The sequence below is a fragment of the Anabrus simplex genome, chromosome 3 (genome assembly GCF_040414725.1).
Source record: "Anabrus simplex isolate iqAnaSimp1 chromosome 3, ASM4041472v1, whole genome shotgun sequence".
In the NCBI taxonomy this organism is placed as follows: Eukaryota; Metazoa; Arthropoda; class Insecta; order Orthoptera; family Tettigoniidae; genus Anabrus; species Anabrus simplex.
This window is the reverse complement of record NC_090267.1, coordinates 334,957,391-334,977,611: the sequence shown is the minus strand read 5'-3', so window position 1 is coordinate 334,977,611 and position 20,221 is coordinate 334,957,391. Positions and strand designations below refer to the sequence as shown.

At 40.5% G+C, this 20,221-nt stretch overlaps 1 protein-coding gene across 1 annotated transcript in view; it reads right to left on the bottom strand.

Annotated features, from left to right (window-relative positions):
• LOC136866801 (nose resistant to fluoxetine protein 6-like) overlaps positions 1–19,291 on the bottom strand; it is a 71,020-nt gene extending 51,729 nt beyond the window's left edge. Inside the window, exons 1-3 of the mRNA XM_067143907.2 lie at positions 19,118–19,291; positions 14,408–14,607; positions 3,220–3,311 (exon numbers count right to left, since the gene is read on the bottom strand). Coding sequence (XP_067000008.2) covers positions 3,220–3,311; positions 14,408–14,607; positions 19,118–19,291 — 466 coding nt within the window. The remainder of the gene's footprint in view (positions 1–3,219; positions 3,312–14,407; positions 14,608–19,117) is intronic.
• Positions 19,292–20,221: the final 930 nt, after the last annotated feature.

Below are 20,221 nucleotides of genomic sequence, written 5' to 3'. Positions count from 1 at the left end.
CTACATAGCAGCAGACTGATTATCTTCAGTAAATTTTGTAGTGATGGTGGTGATTCTTTTAAGGTTTAGTGCAACTGGATAATCATCCCCTCTTAACCTTCATCAGAACCTTTTGAAAAATGACGGTACTAGCATAGGAGAAGAGAGGCCATGATGGGCATGAAAAATAGGCCTTGCAACCTAATATTGTTGGGGTTGGAAGTGAACAAGAGTTCATCAAAGGTAGTTGGACAGGAAAGATGAAGTGAGGTGAGGACCCTGGCACAAGTAAGTTGAAGCAATACCAGATTCAGCTAGGGGTCCTGTGTTCACCACCTCACAGTTTCAGCTTGAGAGAGCTTGGGGAGTCACCCGCTTTTCCTCATTTCTTGCGATAGGCAAGGGATACTGTGGATATATTCTGTGGACCCACTTACAGCGGTATACCTTTTGTGCAGTGAACATGCTATACTTGAAACAAGGCAATACTTGTACACTACTGTATTCTAATTTAATTCATTTGTTAATTATTCACAAAAGATTGGGTTTTCTTCTAGTAATAATAACAATGTTATCAGCTTTTACAACCCACTAATTACTATTATGGTTTTCGGAGACACCGAGGTGCCGGAATTTAGTCCCTCGGGAGTTTTTTACGTGCCAGTAAATCTACCAACACAAGGCTGACGTATTTGAGCACCTTAAAAAATACCATTGGACTAAGGCAGGATCAAACCTGCCAAGCTGGGGGTCAGAAAGCCAGCATCTCAACCGTCTGAGCCACTCAGCCTGGCAGGATTTGCTTTTATATCTCCCTGTGGTATTCTAGGAGCACTATTCATATTAACGACTAAGAGGCCTTTGGTAACAACAAGTGACAATGTAGTAATAGTAGAACGTATTTCTCTTCACCAATACCAATAAGCAGAATTAATTTAGTTAATCTCCAACAACAGTGATACAGCAACAAACTGACATTTTCATGTCTGCTCTACGTTGAGTGAGCATTGCAATATTTCAGTATCACTGAAGAGCTTATAGCAGGTGCTCAGAACAACTGATGCTTGTAGTTTGTCACGTCCATTTATATTTTTGATTAACAACCGCATTATCATACAAGTGTGTAAGGAAAAGTGGTAACAACTAATTCTTCAGAACTCTGTAGGTGACGCTGGCCTGAATCTCTTTGTATGTCACTCATTAACTATGATAGTAGACTACTGCTGCCTGCTGTCAGTTCTTGATGGATGCAGTACTTTTGCTTCCATCTCTTGGCACAGGCCAGAGCAAAGTGTAGCTTCCACTGAAGTCCCTGTCTCATCCATGGCTGTGACAATATGGAAGCTGCTGGGGTATAGGTGGTGCTGAGTAATGACATTCAGAGTACAACCAGTGCATCTGAATGTTATGAAAGGTATTGCCCATAGGGTTAGTTGTGCTACAATAGCACTGTCTAGCCCAGTGAGGAAAGCAATGGCAAACTACCTCACTCCTCATCTTGCCTAGTACGCCTCATTTTGGTACTACCATTGGTTTTTGTGGTTTTCCTATAACTGCATAGCCTTTGGTGGTGCTATTTGAGGATCCAACCAGCCTCTGGGCTGATCACCTAACAGACAGTAGACTACTACTGCTACTCCTCCTCTTATTGGCTCTAATCCATGGGTGAAGTTCATGGCAAAATGCCCACAGCAAAAATGTTCACTAACACTAATTCCACTATCAGAAATAGCTATTGTCATTAAATGGTCATTATCAGAACTGTCCACTGTCATTATTAAAATTGCTTGCAGTTTTTAAATATACAGTAACATTTTCAGAGAAATGTATTTAATGTAAATGAAAAATTTAACAATGAAATATAAACTAAATTTACAATATTGTGCAATGTAAGTTGGATTTCATTTGCTAATTTTCTTCTGCATCGGGTTCAACATGATCTTCATATAATATGGAAGTACCAGAAGATATAGATATATTCTGACATTTATAACAGGTATAACAGATATCAACTAAAACTGGCAACAAAACCATATGTTCACTTCCTGAATGTATTTCAACAGGCTGCTTCATTTTCTATATTTAAACACAAATATGTAAAATATTTACATAAGATGTCATGAATATCTGTGTTATCTGAACTATGCAACTTGTATAAGGTAAATGTATTGCATCTCTAAATGTATTTAAAATTCTCTGTTATCTCTTAATTCTGCTATTTGTATATTAGATATGTATTGCACCTATATGAGCCACAGCTCAGGTGCCTTTACAAAAATAAATAAACACAAGTAAAAAATAAATAAATAAATAAACATTATTGTTGTCCTCATATTTATTGCATCTAGGTACAATCCCTTCAGTTCACCTTTGACTTTTAATACACTTGTTATTATGTTTATGTGGACATCTTGAATTTGGATTCTCTGTCTCATTCAGTTCTTGTATTATGTTTGTTATAAATCTCCAACTACTATACATACACAATGTCCAGAAACCATTCTTTGTAGTTTTGAATGAAAACTTTATTGGTTCCATGACCACCTTGCAATGTTATTTCATAGGAATTCCACAAAGGGGATCAAAATGATGCTGGTGTAGTTCTCCCATGCCCACGGCCGGTCGCATATGTTTGTATGTAACATTCAACATAAACAAAATATACAGGAAAGAAATTATATATGGTTCGAACCCCACTGTTGGCAGCCCTGAAGATTGTTTTCCGTGAACCATTTGCACATCAGGTAAAGGCTGCGGCTGTACCTTAATTAAGGCCACAGCCACTTCCTTTCCTCTCCTAGACCTTTCCTATTGTCGCCATAAGACCTATCTGTGCCCATGCAATGCAAGGCAACTTGTAAAAAGAAATAAATTATAGAATTAATATTTTGACCTGCCAACCTTTCTGTATACTGGACATTTTTACTTGTGGTCTTATCTGATTGGACTCCTTATTTGTGGACATTTTCTTAGTGGACTTCCATAATAATATAAGACATGATCGGAAAATTTAAATGTACAGGCTTAGTAAAAAGAAAGGAAAGTCTTAAAATGTTTTAATTCAGGGTTCCAGAACCTAAATGGGGCTGATAATCCATTTATTTTGCTCTTTAAAACTTTCACTACAACCCACGGCTCTGAAGGTACCATCCGTACAATGCGGGATGTCAGGAAACTGTTTGTTAATTGTTATTTGTAATCAAATCACAATGCAAGAAAGTACAAAATTGTGATACTTACGCATGGCATAGTTCTTCTCTTCAGGTTGGGTGATATAGATGTCCATTACAGTACACAGGGATATCACCAGCAAATATGCCAGCACCATCATCCTGTAAACAAGAGAATGCATTCAACACTCCTTTTAAAATTTGCATTATCCCTAACATTTATTATTTTTAATTTTTTAAATTATTGCTTGCATGCTGTTCTTAAAAACTCAAGATCTGGGACTCAGTCTGACAATGACGTTTAGCCTGTGATAGAGCACAGAGGCTGCTCAAGCATCAGAAGTCACTTATGGAGGTGTTTTTCAGATTCATTAGCACATAAAATACAACTTCATTCATTAGGTACTCATTTTTAACTGAATGTAATTGCACATTAAAAGAATACTGTATGATTTCATTTCAAGACCATTTCAAAATGTTTCATTTAAGTATGGTAATGAACAAAATTCAAGCAAGCTACAAGTTTTACACGCCTGCTGATATCATGATCATAACTAAAGGACCTCAAGTTTTGCAGGGAGTCTGAACCACAGTGACAGGACTTCTGATTTTGAAGAACCCACATGCATTGGCTGGGATTTGAACACGCTGCATTGGTGAGAACTCCATGACGATGTTACTTAACTTACTCCTCTAGCTCTATAATTTTCACAATCTGCTTTATCTTTCTTCATATGAATTGGGCAAATAATTGCTAAACTTCAATGCTCCAGCATGTGTTCTGCTTCCCACACTTCCACAGTTAGCTAGTGAACAAGATGTATCAGCACTTCACCCCCATATTCGATCATGTCAGTCATGTTTTAGTTGTAACGCTTCTATTTCGGCAAATTTTTCCTGCATTCCTTCTTCTTTAACTTCTATTATTTTATTCCTGAACCCTTTATTAATGTTTTTTATATTCATCAGTGTTACATTTGCTATCCTCCTCCTGTTCATTAATTTAAGGATCTCATCAGTCATCCAGGTTTGTTCGCAGATGTTTCATCGTCATCGTCATCGTCATCAGCCAATTCTATCATTACATGATGTGGCTTCTTTAAGTCGTGAACTCAGGTAAGTCTTTAGCAGAACTCTCCAGGTGGAACGGTCTCGAGCAGTTCTCTGCCAGGTAGCACCAGCTATTATCTTGATGTCTTTGTCCCATCTGTCTGGCTGTCTTCCTCTAGGCCTTTGAGGATCTCTTAGACTCCATTCTAACACTAGCTTCATCCATCTGTCATCTCCCCTTCGAGCAATATGTCCAGCCCATTGCCATTTTAAGGTGGCTCGCAGATGTTTATCTTTAATTAATTCCATTGTGTATTTTAATACTTCAATTTTCACTTCAGTGCACGAATGATTAGGTAGAGTGTTTAGTACGTTATTTAGTCGTAGTTTAACTTGATCTCTTTTGGAGGGTTGTTTAAGTTTTCGTAAATAATATTGCGTAATCACTTTCTTTAAAGTTTTCTTCAACCTAATTTTAAAAACACTAACTAAAGGATTATGGTCTGAGTAAATATCAGCGCCAAGGCGTGTTTTCATTGAAGTACAACTGTTCCTGTACCTTTGGTTTTATCAGGATATAATCAATCTGGTTTCTAACAACATGTTCAGGTGAGTCTCTCGGAGATTTCCAGGTATACAGACGTCTGGGTGGAAGGGTAAATAATGTATTTGTTATCCTCATGCCGTTGGCCAACCTGTAGCTCATCCGCCTTTTGGGATAATTTCTCATCCCACGGGCAAGAGAGTGCGCTTCCTTCTACCCGCTCATCCAACCTTTGAGGAGGTTGTTGATTCTTGGTAAAAGGGATCTCCTTATCCCGAGAGATTATCGGTCCCTGCATCCGTTAGCTGCTTGCTGCTCCAGCAAACGTTGGCCCCTCTCTACCACGGGGAGGTGAATGTCAGGATTTTCCCTTCTACGAGTCTAGGACCATTAAGCATTTCCTAGGCTCTCCACTACTTTTAGAAAGGTAGATTGAGATAGAAACACTAAATAGGGTGACATTTGGGCACAGTTTTCAAACATTACTTTCGAAAACTTATGTGGCAGCTGGAGCCATAAGATTTGGCAGCTTATGACCACTGTTCGTTTCAATGTGCGTACCGAATTTGATGATTCTGTCTTTCCTATCAGTGTGTCAAACGATAAGATATACGTGTAAAAAGTGCAAAATTAACAACTTAAAATTGAGAAATGCGGCTCTATCCAACGTATAAGGGATTGAGATACGAAAATATGCCATGGGACCAAAGTTGTAGATCTCTCCGAATTGAATGGCGATTGTGTTATCTGTTTTGTGATACGACTTAATTTAGTCACCAGTTACCCTGAGACGAATGTCTACACCTTCAATGAAATTGCCTTCGATATGTTCCGGGGCCACAAAGTTATAAATTGGAACAACTTGGAATTTTTCCTCAAAGGAAAGAGTGTCCAGGTATCTGGATTGGCACTCGCATACGTGCGGAGCAATTAAGGAAGAAGGTATTACAGTTAAGAACGTTGAAATTAATATAAAATAGGATTATAACTGAGGACAGCCGGATAGGACAAATATGTAAATACCAAGTGGATGTGTTGTAAAATGAAATGTCCCTCGTTAAATTGTGATGATATGAGTTACGGATATAAGAAGGTGGTAACAGAGGAGAAATATAGGCGCAGGGATTCTTAGGTAAAGAGATAAGAAGACAATTTATGGTGTTATTACTTAATCCTAAAGAGGCAAGACAGAGGCAGGAAATTAAAGCGGAAAACAGAAGTAGAAGAGAAATACAGTAAAAATTATAGCAAATGCCAGAAAACACCTTATGTGTGAAATCGTGGGCTACACTCCGCAGTACTGTTCAAATATTAAGTCTCTTTAGTGTTATTCGAAGTCGATTATAACCTCCAACGGTGTTTCGCAAATATCCCGCAGAATGACAGCATGACGTCTCTCTCGCCTTCTACGCAAGAAACAACCATGAGTTTACAATGTTGGCGAAAATGACATGCCATGGTAACCGGTAAGTTCGTTGTCGGTCTGTCGACCACTCACTATAGAACATTAAACCCGTAGAAAGTAGTAATTTTCTCCGTCATTTGAAGAGTAAGCGAAATTATGTTTAAAATGAAGGGGCGTTTCGCATATAATCAATAGTATAAGAGAAAATGGAAGAAAATTGTTGTGGTTTCCGTATAAAACCGCAATCTATTCAGTGATTTTAAATCATATGCATATTTACCTCCTCTGCGAACCATGTGACTTTGCCGCGGTGGGGAGGCTTGCGTGTCCCAATGACGCAGATAGCCGAGCCGCAGGTGCAACCATATCGGATGGGTATCTGCTGAGAGACCAGACTAACGAATGGTTCATCGAAAGGGGGGTAGCAGCCTTTCGGTAGTTGCAAGGGCGGCAGTCTAGATGATTGACTGATACGGCCTTGTAATAATACTGAACATGGCTTAGCTGTGTTGATACTGCTACACGGCTGAAAGCAACGGGAAACTACAGCCGTAACTATCTCCCGAGGACATGCAGCTCTCTCTCTGTATGAATGATGTACTGATGATGGCTTCCTCCCGGGTAAAATATTCCGGAGGTAAACTAGTCCCCCATTCGGATCTCCGGGTGGGGACTACACAAGAGGGGGCGATCATCAGGAAGATGGATATTGACATTCTGCGAGTCGGAGCGTGGAATGTTAGAAGCTTGTATCATTGTGGTAGGTTAAAGAATGTGAAAAGGGAGATGGATAGGCTAAAGTTAGATGTAGTTGGTATAAGTGAAGTACGTTGGCAGGAAGAACAAGATTTTTGGTCAGGCGACCACCGAATTATCAACACAAAATCAAACAGGGGAAATGCAGGAGTTGGTTTAATAATGAATAAGAAAATAGGGCAGCGGGTAAGCTACTACGACCAGCATAGTGAAAGAATTATTGTCGTCAAGACAGACACCAAACCAATGCCCACCACAATATTGCAGGTCTATACGCCTACTAGTTCAGCGGATGATGAAGAAATCGAAAGAATATATGAGGAGATAGAAGATCTAATACAATATGTAAAAGGTGACGAGAATCTAATTATGATGGGAGACTGGAATGCAGTGGTAGGCCAAGGAAGAGAAGGTAGTACAGTAGGAGAATTTGGATTGGGACAAAGGAACGAAAAAGGAAGTCGGCTGGTTGAATTCTGCACTGATCATAATTTAGTCCTTGCCAATACTTGGTTCAAACACCACAAACGACGGCTGTATAAGTGGACGAGACCTGGAGACACTGGAAGGTATCAAATAGACTTCATTATGATTAGGCAGAGATTCAGAAACCAGGTGTTGGATTGCAAAACTTTCCCAGGAGCAGACGTGGACTCTGACCACAACTTGTTGGTCATGAAATGCCACCTGAAGGTGAAGAAATTGAAGAAAGAAAAGAATGCAAAAAGATGGGATCTATACAAGTTGAAAGAAAAGAGTTTGAGGGATTGTTTCAAGGAACATGTTGCACAATGACTAAATGAAAAGGCTGAAGGAAACACTATTGAGGAAGAGTGGAGAGTCATGAAAAATGAAGTCAGTAGGGCTGCTGAAGAAATGTTAGGAAGGAAGAAAAGATCAACTAAGAATCAGTGGATAACTCAGGAGATACTAGACCTGATTGATGAAGGACGAAAATACAAGAATGCTAGAAATGAAGAGGGCAGAAAGGAATACAGGCAATTAAAGAATCAGGTGGATAGAGAGTGCAAGGTAGCTAAGGAAGAATGGCTGAAGGAGAAGTGCAAGGATATCGAAGGCTGTATGGTCCTGGGAAAGGTAGATGCTGCATACAGGAAAATCAAGGAAACCTTTGGAGAAAGGAAATCTAGATGTATATTAAGAGCTCAGATGGAAAGCCACTTCTAGGGAAAGAAGACAAAGCAGAAAGATGGCAGGAGCATATCCAACAGTTGTATCAAGGTGTAGATAATTTAGTTCTGGAACATGAAGAGGCTGTTAATGCTGATGAAATGGGAGACCCAATTTTGAGGTCAGAGTTTGATAGAGCTGTGAGTGACCTAAATAGGAACAAGGCACCTGGAATTGATGACATTCCCTCTGAATTACTGACTGCCTTAGGAGAAACCAGCATGGCAAGGTTATTTCACTTAGTGTGCAAGATGTATGAGACAGAAGTCCCATCCGATTTTCGGCAGAATGTTGTTATACCTATTCCCAAGAAAACCGGTGCTGACAGGTGTGAAAACTACTGCACCATTAGTTTAGTATCTCATGCCTGCAAACTTTTAACAGGTATTATTTACAGAAGAATGGAAAAACAAGTTGAAGCTGAGTTGGGAGAAGATCAATTTGGCTTCAGAAGAAATGTAGGAACACGTGAAGCAATCCTGACTTTACGTTTGATCTTAGAGGATCGAATCAAGAAGGACAAGCCCACGTACATGGCATTCGTAGATCTAGAAAAGGCATTCGATAATGTTGATTGGACCAAGCTATTTATGATTCTGAAGATGATAGGGGTCAGATACCGAGAACGGAGAATTATCTACAATCTGTATAAAAATCAGTCTGCAGTGATAAGAATCGAGGGCTTTTAAAAAGAAGCAGCAATCCAGAAAGGAGTGAGGCAAGGCTGCAGTTTGTCCCCTCTCCTTTTCAATGTTTACATAGAATAGGCAGTAAAGGAAATCAAAGAGAAATTTGGAAAGGAATCACAGTCCAAGGAGAGGAAATCAAAACCTTGAGTTTTGCCGATGATATTGTTATTTTATCTGAGACTGCAGAAGATCTCGAGAAGTTGCTGAATGGTATGAATGAAGTCTTGGGTAAGGAGTACAAGATGAAAATAAATAACTTAAAAACAAAAGTAATGGAGTGCAGTCGAACGAAGGCAGGTGATGTAGGAAATATTAGATTAGGAAATGAAGTCTTAAAGGAAGTAGATGAATATTGTTACTTGGGTAGTAAAATAACTAACGATGGCAGAAATAAGGAGGACATAAAATGCAGACTAGCAAAAGCAAGGAAGAGCTTTCTTAAGAAAAGAAATTTGCTCACTTCAAACATTGATATCGGAATTAGAAAGATGTTTTTGAAGAGTTTCGTGTGAAGCGTGGCATTGTATGGAAATGAAACATGGACGATAACTAGCTCAGAAAGAAAGAGAATAGAAGCTTTCGAAATGTGGTGTTACAGAAGAATGCTGAAGGTGAGATGGATAGATCGATTCACGAATGAAGAGATACTGAGTCGAATTGGTGAGAGGAGATCGATTTGGCTAAATTTGACGAGAAGAAGAGATAGAATAATAGGACACATCTTAAGACACCCAGGACTTGTTCAGTTGGTTTTTGAAGGAAGTGTAGGTGGTAAGAACGGTAGGGGTAGACCAAGGTATGAATATGACAAGCAGATTAGAGCAGATGTAGGAAGCAATAGTTACGTAGAAATGAAAAGGTTAGCACAGGATAGGGTGGCATGGAGAGCTGCGTCAAACCAGTCTATGGACTGATGACTCAAACAACAACATGCATATTCAAACCTTCCACTGGATAAGTGAAGGCCTGCTCTATATATGAAGTTTGGTCGAGATCTATCCAGCCGTTTCACCGTGATGGTGGAAAAGACGGACAAACGGACACAGACACGAAAGCTAAAAACCACTGAAACGGTCTTGAGTTGACCTAAATTGGACAAATATGTGAAAAATTGGCAAAATAAACGAATTTACAGACAGCGGACCCCTATAACGTTATTTATATAGATAAAAATAATAATGGCGTATGCCCTCCGGAGAGGCTGGTGCAGGTCTTTTTATTTTACGCCCGTAGGCGACCTAAACGTCGTGATGAGGATGAAATGACGGTGAAGACGACACATACAGCCAGTCCCCGTGCCAGGGGAATTAACCAGTTATGGTTAAAATTTCCCACCTTGCCGGAAATCGAACCCGAGACCCCTGTAACAAAATGCCAGCACGCTAACCATTTAGCCATGGAGCCGCGCATTTATATAAGCTTAGATGACAGATAAGCATGAGCACGTTTGTAAGTGCAGATCTTCACTTTGAGACTTACTTCTCCTAAACGGTAGGCCTACATCATAACAACAAAGGGTTTACGCCATCAGATGCCCCTTTTATCGTTCTACATGTTTGGTCCTGAAACATTTTCTCGTATATATCCCCATATTTATGGGTTCGATTGAGTTAGAAAGTTTGGATGGGATGAAATTTGGGTACATTTTGAACATTTAACATTATCTTTTTGCATAATTATATGAAAGCTAGAATCATGAAATTTGGCTCGCAAATGACCATCGGTCGTGTCAATGTGCGTGCCTAACTTGATGACTCTATCACTCCTATAACTGTGTCAAACTATGAAATATACATGTAAAATCACAAAATTTACGTACAATCGAGAAATACAGCCAAATCTAACGTATAAGGAAGATATATATACAACAAAAAGTCATAGGATCAAAGTTGTAGATCACTCGAAATTGAACTAAAGATTGTGCCATCCGTTTTCTGATACGACTTACCGTTTATCCACCAAGTACCTCGAAAGGAAGGTCTGCGCCGTCATTAAAATTGCCTCCATATTTCGATTTTTCGGGGGTAAAAATGAAAAATTTAAACATCTTTGAATTTGTCCGTCAGTTACACGCTAAACGCTATAATTTCGCCAAATTTCAATTTTCTAGCTCGTCTGGCAGATTGTGCCGCCATCTTGATTTGGGGGGAAGAGGGGTACAAATGAGGAATTTGCTGAAAGTTTTTAAGCCCACGAAACCTATAGGTTACCGCTTTAGATAAATATATACGACTGCGTTTCTGCGCTGAGCCCAACGTTTGAAGCCCCCAGCGTGCCCCTCCCCCTACCCTCAGGGAATTTTGAGAATTTTTTATGTTTCTAGGGATCCTGAGGTCATCAGTTTCTATGGTACCAAGTTGTAAGTTTCTGAGATGCCTGGAAGTGCCTCATTAATTCACGTTTATTTCCATTTTTATACCTTTATATAGTCTATAGATCGCTCCAAACCGACTTGCTTATATACAGTATATTGATAGGTTGTAACACTTTTGAGAGTGGATTCCTCTTATTATAGCAATTGAAAAACGAGCTGCCCTTAGAAAATCTTCGCTCAAAGTCTTGAAACACCAGTCCCGCCTAGGGCGTCTGAGAATGCTTCTGAACGTGAGGCCCGTCTGAATGGGGTCAGATTTAGGAAGACATTTTGGGAACGATGCTGATAGCAGGCCGAGTTCAGCTCGCAGAGAGAACGCAATTGAAAATCTAGGGCGTATGAAGTTGATTTTAATGATATTCCTTTACGTCCTAAGGTTTCCGAAGACACCGAGGAGCCGGATATTTTGTGTCGCAAGAGTTAATTTATATACAGGTATATATCGACATGAGCTTTGGCATATTTCCAGCCACCTATGAGCGACATTTCTTCACATACCATCGAACTGAGGCAGGATCAAACCCTCTACCGGTTGTGAAATTTTGGGCTCAGCATAAGAACGCAAGGGTAAGTATTTCTTTCATCCAGTGGGGTATATTTTTCCAAAGCGCTGACCTATAGTTTTCGTGGTTTAACAGTTTCCCGAAAGTCCTAATTTTTACCCCCCATCCCCAATCAAGATGGCAGACAATCTGCCAGACAAAGTAGAAAATTGAAATTTGGCAAAATTATATCTTGTAGGCCGTAACTGACGAAAAAATTCAAGATGTTCAAATGTTTACCTTTTTAGCGTCCTAAAAAATATCGAAATGTGGAGGCAATATTAATGACGTTGCGAACCTGCGTTTCGAGGCAATTGGTGGTTAAACGGTAAGTCATATCTTAAAGTGGATAACACAATCGCTGTCCAATTTGGAGTGTTCCTATGCAGTTTTGTCGTATCTCGATCCCTTATACGTTAGCTAGAGCTGCATTTCTCGGTTTTAGGTGAATTTTGTAATTTTTACAAGTATATTTTCTAGTGGTTAGATAAATATGCGAAGTGAGGGACACGCCTGGTAAGTGAAACTCGAAGTAAAGCACTTCGCGGCGAGTCAGTGTTAGTGTAGGGGAAAGGCCCTTGGTTATCAAATCATACAAGGATATCCGGGGTTTGAGTACTGAAAACTGCATTTTATAAACTTTATTTTTACTCGACTCCGTTACTCTATTGTGTAACTACGCCATACTAACAGTCTTGGTATTTTCACACTGAATGCTTGCAATGAGCTCGTAGTTTAGAATGACTGGTCCCTCGAATGACTGTTATAGAGGTGTAAATATGCTGCGTACCCTGCACAGTGGGGAATATATTCATTGTGAAATCTGACATTGTGCTTCGTGTCTGCTTATTTTTAATGTTGAGTTCATGTGCCGAATTTCACTACTCCAGTCTAAATGACTCATGAGAGCCATATACTTTTCACCCTCTTAGTAAACTAATATCAAAACTTCAATTCTTAACTCTTGCCTACACATAAGAAAATCAAATTGTTCAAATTCAAAATATCTTAGCATAGCAGTTTTGGCTTGGCATTGCGTGAGTAAACGAGTGAGCAGAGTCAGTCACCGAAGCTTTAAGCTCACTAACTTTCCTTGTTTATAATATTTGTGTGAATAGATAGCATAGATAACGATGCTTCGTTATATATAGGCTAATATATTGTACTGTATTATCAAGAGTAATTATGTGATGTTCTGTTTTCATAATTGTTAATTAGGATGTTAGTAGTCTACAATAGAATTTGATGTTTTACTGAAGGTCGTTAGGTGTATAACCGACCTATTTGCAATGGTACTCACATTACGAGATACATCGCCACCGTCACTGGTCGCGTTCTATTGGATCCCCAGCACGCCCGACATTGAAGATTCCATTGAAGGAAAGTACAGACATGGGAATTGTAATCCATTCCCACCTGCAAGCTTCATATAGACCATCCAAAGTGCACTGACGACTATGTTAGAGATGTCTTTCCAACAGTCCAAACGCGCAGGAATCCATTAGACTGGCATCGGACGCTCTTCACAGGAATGTCCTGAAACGGAGTCCGGCTCCGTGGCTAAATGGTTAGCATGCTGGCCTTTTGGCCACAGGGGTCCCGGGTTCGATTCCCGGCAAGGTCGGTAATTATAACCTTCATTAGTTAATTTCGCTGGCACGAGGGCTGGGTGTATGCGACGTCTTCATCATCATTTCATTCTCATAATGACGCGCAGGTCACCTACGGGCTTCAAATCAAAAGACCTACACCTGGCGAGTCGAACATGACCTCGGACACTCCGGCACTAAAAGCCATACGCAATTTCATTTTTTCTTGAAATGGAATTACATGAATTCATATTCAACTTCTTTCTTCTAAACAAAATAACACGGAGATGTTCTGGCAGCATGATTTGAGACCATGTCCACCTGGATCTGCACCTTGTTTGACTCCGCTTTATACAACTGTGGGATGTCTGTCCGATAGATTCACTTTCATTTTTTTCAACCTTGCGTGCCATCAACCTATAACGTTGGGTCGGTGGATTTTCTTGACACACCAATCGGCAAATCCCCTGAAGCATTACAGGTAAAATTTTCTTTAGAGCCCTCTTTTTGGTGCTTTTCGTGGGTGAATGTTTCGTCAATGCGTCCTGTTTAACATACAATTTACTTTACGTTGCAGCGACACAGATAGGTCTTATAGCGCCAATGGGACAGGTAATGGCTAGGGGTGGGAAGGAATCGACCATGGCCTTCATTAAGGTACAGCCTGGTGTGGAATTTGTTTAGGGATGGTGACAGTGGGGTTCGAACCCACTATCTCCCGAATGCAAGCTGACAGCTACGTGACCCAAACTGCGCAACCACTCGGTTCTCTTGTGTGTGACGGGTTATCACTCCAAGTGTTTCACTACGCCTGTGTAGGGAAAAAAATAGCATGGAAAAGGGCCATAACATATCCTTGCCAATAAAATTCGATTTTTGGCCCAATTTCACGACACTCACAAACGATACTCACGCACTTACAAGGTCAGACAACACTGTTTATGACAGCGAGCCCGTAGTTCCAACGGCCACTCACCAGGTGGCAGGAGCGTTATGTAATCAGTCGGTTATAAACCAAACACGCTCAGTAGCATAGTTTAGAAACCGTGCAAATGATGCGGAAAAAAATAAACAAAACATGTGCATTTCGTATAGTGAGTGTAGTTAGTTGAGCTCACCAGAATAATGGATATCTTGGAACTTGATCCATGTCCTCTGCTGTCTGACAGCTGTCCTCCTCCACCGTGACAGTCAGCCCTCTGTAGTCGTTTAGTAGAACATCCAGAGTCCTCTTCAGGTCCTGAGCTGTACACGCAGCGGGTATACAAACTGCCCAATGCACTGTGTCCTTGCGAAGCTCCATTCGACCTGCTGGAACCTGTAGAAATATAACAGGGCATAGTTTACATCTCATGCAGCATTAATGAAAGCGGAGCAAACGATTCGCGGGTGATATAAGAAAATGATAAAATAGCATGAGGGAGTAGTAAAGCTAACAGAGAGATAATAATAATAATAATAATAATAATAATAATAATAATAATAATAATAATAATAATAATACCGGGCGAGTTGGACGTGCTGTTAGGGGGGCGCAGCTGTGAGCTTGCATCTGGGAGATAGTAGGTTCGAACCCCACTGCCGGCAGCCCTGAAGATGGTTTTCCGTGGTTTCCCATTTTAACACCAGGCAAATACTGGGGTTGTACCTTAATTAAGGCCAAGGCCGCTTCCTTCCCATTCCTAGGCCTTCCCTACCCCATCGTCGCCATAAGACCTATCTGTTTCGGTGCGACGTAAAGCAACTGGCAAATAATAATAATAATAATAATAATAATAATAATAATAATAATAATAATAAAACCAAACCCCATGGCACTACAGCCCTTGAAGGGCCTTGGCCTACCAAGCGACCGCTGCTCAACCCGAAGGCCTGCATATTACGAGGTGTCGTGTGGTCAGCACGACGAATCCTCTCGGCCGTTATTCTTGGCTTTCTAGACCGGGGCCACTATCTCACCGCCAGATAGCTCCTCAATTTTAATCACGTAGGCTGAGTAAACCTCGAACCAGCCCTCAGGTCAAGTAAAAATCCCTGACCTAGCCGGGAATCGAACCCGAGGCCTCCGAGTATAAGGCAGGCACGCTACCCCTACACCACGGGGCCAGCAATAATAATAATAATAATAATAATAATAATAATAATAATAATAATAATAATAATAATAATAATGTGCTGTTCTTTGGATCATCAGTCCATAGACGGGATTTATGCAGCCCTCCATACCATCCTATCCTGTGCTAAGATTTTCATTTCTATATAACTACTATATCCTACATGTACTCTAATCTGTTTGTCATATTCATACCTTGGTCTACCCCTGGCGTTCTTACTGCCTACACTTCCTTTATAAACTAACTGAACAAGTCCTGGGTATCTTAAGATGTGTCCTATCATTCTGTATCTTCTTCTGGTCAAATTTTGCCTAATCGTTCTCCTCCACCGATAAGATTCAGTATCTCTTCATTCGTAATTCGATATACCCATTTCACCTTCAGCATTCTTCTGCAACACCACATTTCAAAATCTTCCATTCTCTTCCTTTCTGAGCTAGTTATAATGGTTAATTCCGATGTTAGTTGTCTACAAGTGGTTAGTGTGATTAGATGCCACCCCCGGAAGCCCGGGTTCAATTCCCGGCTCTGCCACGAAATTTGGAAAGTGGTACGAGGGCTGGAACGGGGTCCACTCAGCCTCGAGAGGTCAAATGAGTAGAGGAGGGTTCGATTCCCAGTTCAGCCATCCTGGAAGCGGTTTTCCGTGGTTTCCCACTTCTCCTCCAGGCAAATGCCGGGATGGTGCCTAACTTAAGGCCACGGCCGCTTCCTTCCCTCTTCCTTGTCTATCTCTTCCAATCTTCCCATCCCCCACAAGGCCCCTGTTCAGCATAGCAGGTGAGGCCGCCAGGGAGAGTTACTGGTCATTTTCCCCACTTGTATCCTCCGACCCAGTGTCTCACGCTCCAGGACACTGCCCTTGAGGCGGTAGAGGTGGGATCCCCCGCTGAGTCCGAGGGAAAAACGAACCCTGGAGGGTAAACAGATTAAGAAGAAGAAGTAGTCTACAATAGAGTTTGTTGTTTTACAGAAGATCGTTAGGTTAAGAACGGCCTTCCTTGCTCATGCTAGTCTACAATTAAAATTTCCAAGTTTTTGAAAACGTTTAAGAAGGAGCTAGGTTATTAATTTTGATAGCCTATCTGCCACCTGAGCAACAGCTCTGAAAGCAGATCATTGATGATTGCTTTCATTTTCTAATCTAATATTTCCTCCATCACCTGACTTTGTTCAAATACGCTCCATTATTTTGTTTTAGATTTACTTGTCTTAATCTGTATTTCATCCCCAAGTCTGTGTCCATACCGTTCAGCAAGTTCTCTAGATCTTCCGCAACCTCAGATAACATAAAAATATCATCGATATATCTCAGAGTTTTGAATTCCTGTTCATGGATTGTGATTCCTTTTCCAAATTCCTCCTTGATTTCCTCTACCGCGAGTTATATATAAACATCGAAATGGAGAGGGGACAAACTGCAGCCCTGCCTCACTCCTTTTTGGATTGCTGCTTTTTTCATAAAATTCGATTCTTATCATGGCAGGCTGGTTTTTGTACAGATTGTAGATAATTCTTCTTTTTCGGTATCTGATCCTGATCACCTTGAGATTCTCGAACAGCTTTGTCCAATCAACATTACCGAATGCGTTTTCTAGATCTAGTTGCAAGCGTAATAGACTAATATAACTTGGAAACAATATTCTTTAACGCATGGTTAAATAATGCAAATATTTATTATTATTATTATTATTATTATTATTATTATTATTATTATTATTATTATTATTATTATTATTATTATTATTATTATTATTATTATTATTATTTGTGTGGTATGGTTATGAAGTGTTTACATCCATTTAGTATTAGTATTATTATTATTTACGTAGTTATGTCCGGACTTTATTTGGTATAAATCACGATCCTGTTATTTGTGAGGTTATATCATGAAACATCTGCGGTATATATATATATATATATTAATATGAGTTTATTTAACGTAAGAACACGTAATTAATAGTATATACATTATTATTACCTGTATATACTATGTATAATCCAATGTAACATTGTGCAACACACTGTAATAAGTCCAGAATAATGGTATGTGCGACTAGATTTGTGTAGAAAGTTCCTTACATTGTAACTAGGCTATTGGAAACTCCCGAAGTTACGAACAAATATGTTGTGTCATATTCTTCTAGAAGCCTGCCAGGCGACGCTTATAAAGAGGCAGTCTTGTGAGTGTGGAGTTGTTTTAATGTGACTTGTGTGGACGTCGTGGTAGCTGAGTGTTTAAAGTCAAGTATGTGAATTGGTTTTGTTGGATTGGTAGTTGACATGCTACTGTTGCAGTCTATCCTTATCCTTTGTAGTAGTGTTTTATTTCATGATGGCAATTCATTAGTGCGTGTGTATAGAGAATGTAAACAGGATTTGTGTAAATAACTTGTAAATAAAATAGTGTACACAACTGGTAGAATTTCGTGTGTGCGTCTTTGCGGATACAGCACTTCAGTCTACGATCACCATGTACATGCTCCAGCAGCGAATTTTGACAGAGAGTTAGAGGTTGACAGTTTACCTAATTAAGTGCGGTAATAACAGATTTTTGAGATTTTGATCCAATGCTGTACCAGGTCTCACAAATAAACCACGGGGCAGATTAAATACATTTACGTAATAAATAACACAAAAGAAAGAATATAGTCCAGTGAAGGGAAAAATGGTACTACCTCACGCTGAAATTACAATTAAATAGAAGTACGGGGTGATTATACAATTAAAACATTTATTATTTGACTACACTCTAACAAACTGACAGACACTAAAGACACTCCCAGACTGACTAATGCGTTCGGCCATCAGATGAATTATACCTCAGTGTCCAGGACCCTGGCCAAAAAGTATATATATACACACACAAATCCCTCCTACCCTTCCTCACAGCACATGCAAAGTAACGCTATACAAATCGGTTAGCCACGACAAATGGTATTTCGTGCGTATTTCCGCCAATATTTTTGTTAATAATTAAATAAAATCAAGGAAAGAATGATCAGATAAGACATCATGGCTTGTACAAATTGTTTTTCTTTTAATAATAACTAGATTCAACTGGCTAAAGTGGAATAAAAATGTTAGATTTTCTCGACAGAGCGGGGGCGGGGAGACTGCCCTCCTCGGCCCGCCTAATCACCACTACTGTCTGAGGGTATGTCATCAATTCAGGTGCCAAGTTAATATTTAGGTCTATCAGAGCTCTGTCGAATAATGCCTCAGCCACTGTGCGCAGGCACTTTAATTTGATGGCATTTAGACTGACTGAGCGTAAAATTCAAAGTTCCATCTTTCTCTGAGGGAGCCGAGCTGAGTGGTTAAGACGGTTGAGACGCTGGCTTTCTGACGCCAATTTGGCAGGTTCGATCCTGGCCCAGTCCGGTGGTATTTAAAGGTGCTCAAATACGTCAGCCTCGTGTCGATAGATTTATGGCACGTAAGACAACTTCTGCGGGACTAAATTCTGGCACCTCGGCGTCTCCGAAAACCGTGAAAGTAATTAGTGGGACGTAAAACGAATATCATTATTATTATCATTATTATTAATATTATTATTATTGTCTACCGGATGACAGAGTAAATATGATTTATGTTAGGCGATCTATGGCTGAATTAATTAATTTAGTCACGTAAAGGGAAATTGTGTCCTTTACATCGTACGACATGGAGTCCGAGTTCTTTCCTCTCTTTAAAAATCCGACTATCTCTGACGGGGTTCATCTCCCGATCTTGGGATGCGGAGCCCGACACACTACCACTGATCCGCAGAGGGAACGTGTGGGTGAAAGCAATATGTTGCAATAGAGATGGGGAAAGAGAGTTCATGTCTCGAGGATAACGACAATTGCTTGATGTCTTGCTCATGAGACACGTCCTGTGAAACATGTCTCGAGAAGCCCGAGAATTGCTCGATGTCTTGCTGTCGAGACACTCCTATGACACATGTCCAGAGAAGGCCGAGAATAGCCCGATGTCTTGCACAGGAGACACGTCTTGTGACACATGTCTGGACAAGGCTGAAAATTGTTCGATGTCTTGCTGACGAGACACGTTCTGTGACATATGTCCCGAGTAGGCTAAGAATTGCTCGATGTCTTGCAGTGATGACTCGTCCTGTGACATATGTCTCGAGAAGCCCAATAATTGCGCGATGTCTTGCTGACGAGACACGTCCAGTGACACATATCTCGAGAAGCCCAAGAATTGCGCGATGTCTTGCTGACGAGACACGTCCTATGACACATGTCTCGAGAAGCCCAAGAATTGCTTAATGTCTTGCTGACGAGATGACACATGTCTCGAGAAGCCCAAGAATTGCTCGATGTCTTACTGACGAGACACGTCCTATGACACATGTCTCGAGAAGCCCAAGAATTGCTTAATGTCTTGCTGACGAGATGACACATGTCTCGAGAAGCCCAAGAATTGCTCGATGTCTTACTGACGAGATACGTCCAGTGACACATGTCTCCAGAAGGCCGAGAATTGCTTGATGACTTTCTGACGAGACACGTCCTATGACACATGTCTCGAGAAGCCCAAGAATTGCTTAATGTTTTGCTGACGAGACACGTCCTATGACACATGTCTTGAGAAGCCCAAGAATTGCTCGATGTCTTGCTGACGAGACACTTCCTATGACACATGTCTCGAGAAGCCCAAGAATTGCTTAATGTCTTGCTGAGGAGACACGTCCTGTAACATATGTCTTGAGAAGCCCAAGAATTGCTTGATGTCTTGCTGAGGAGACACGTCCTATGATACATGTTTCGAGAAGCCCGAGAATTGCGCGATGTCTTTCTGAGGAGACATATC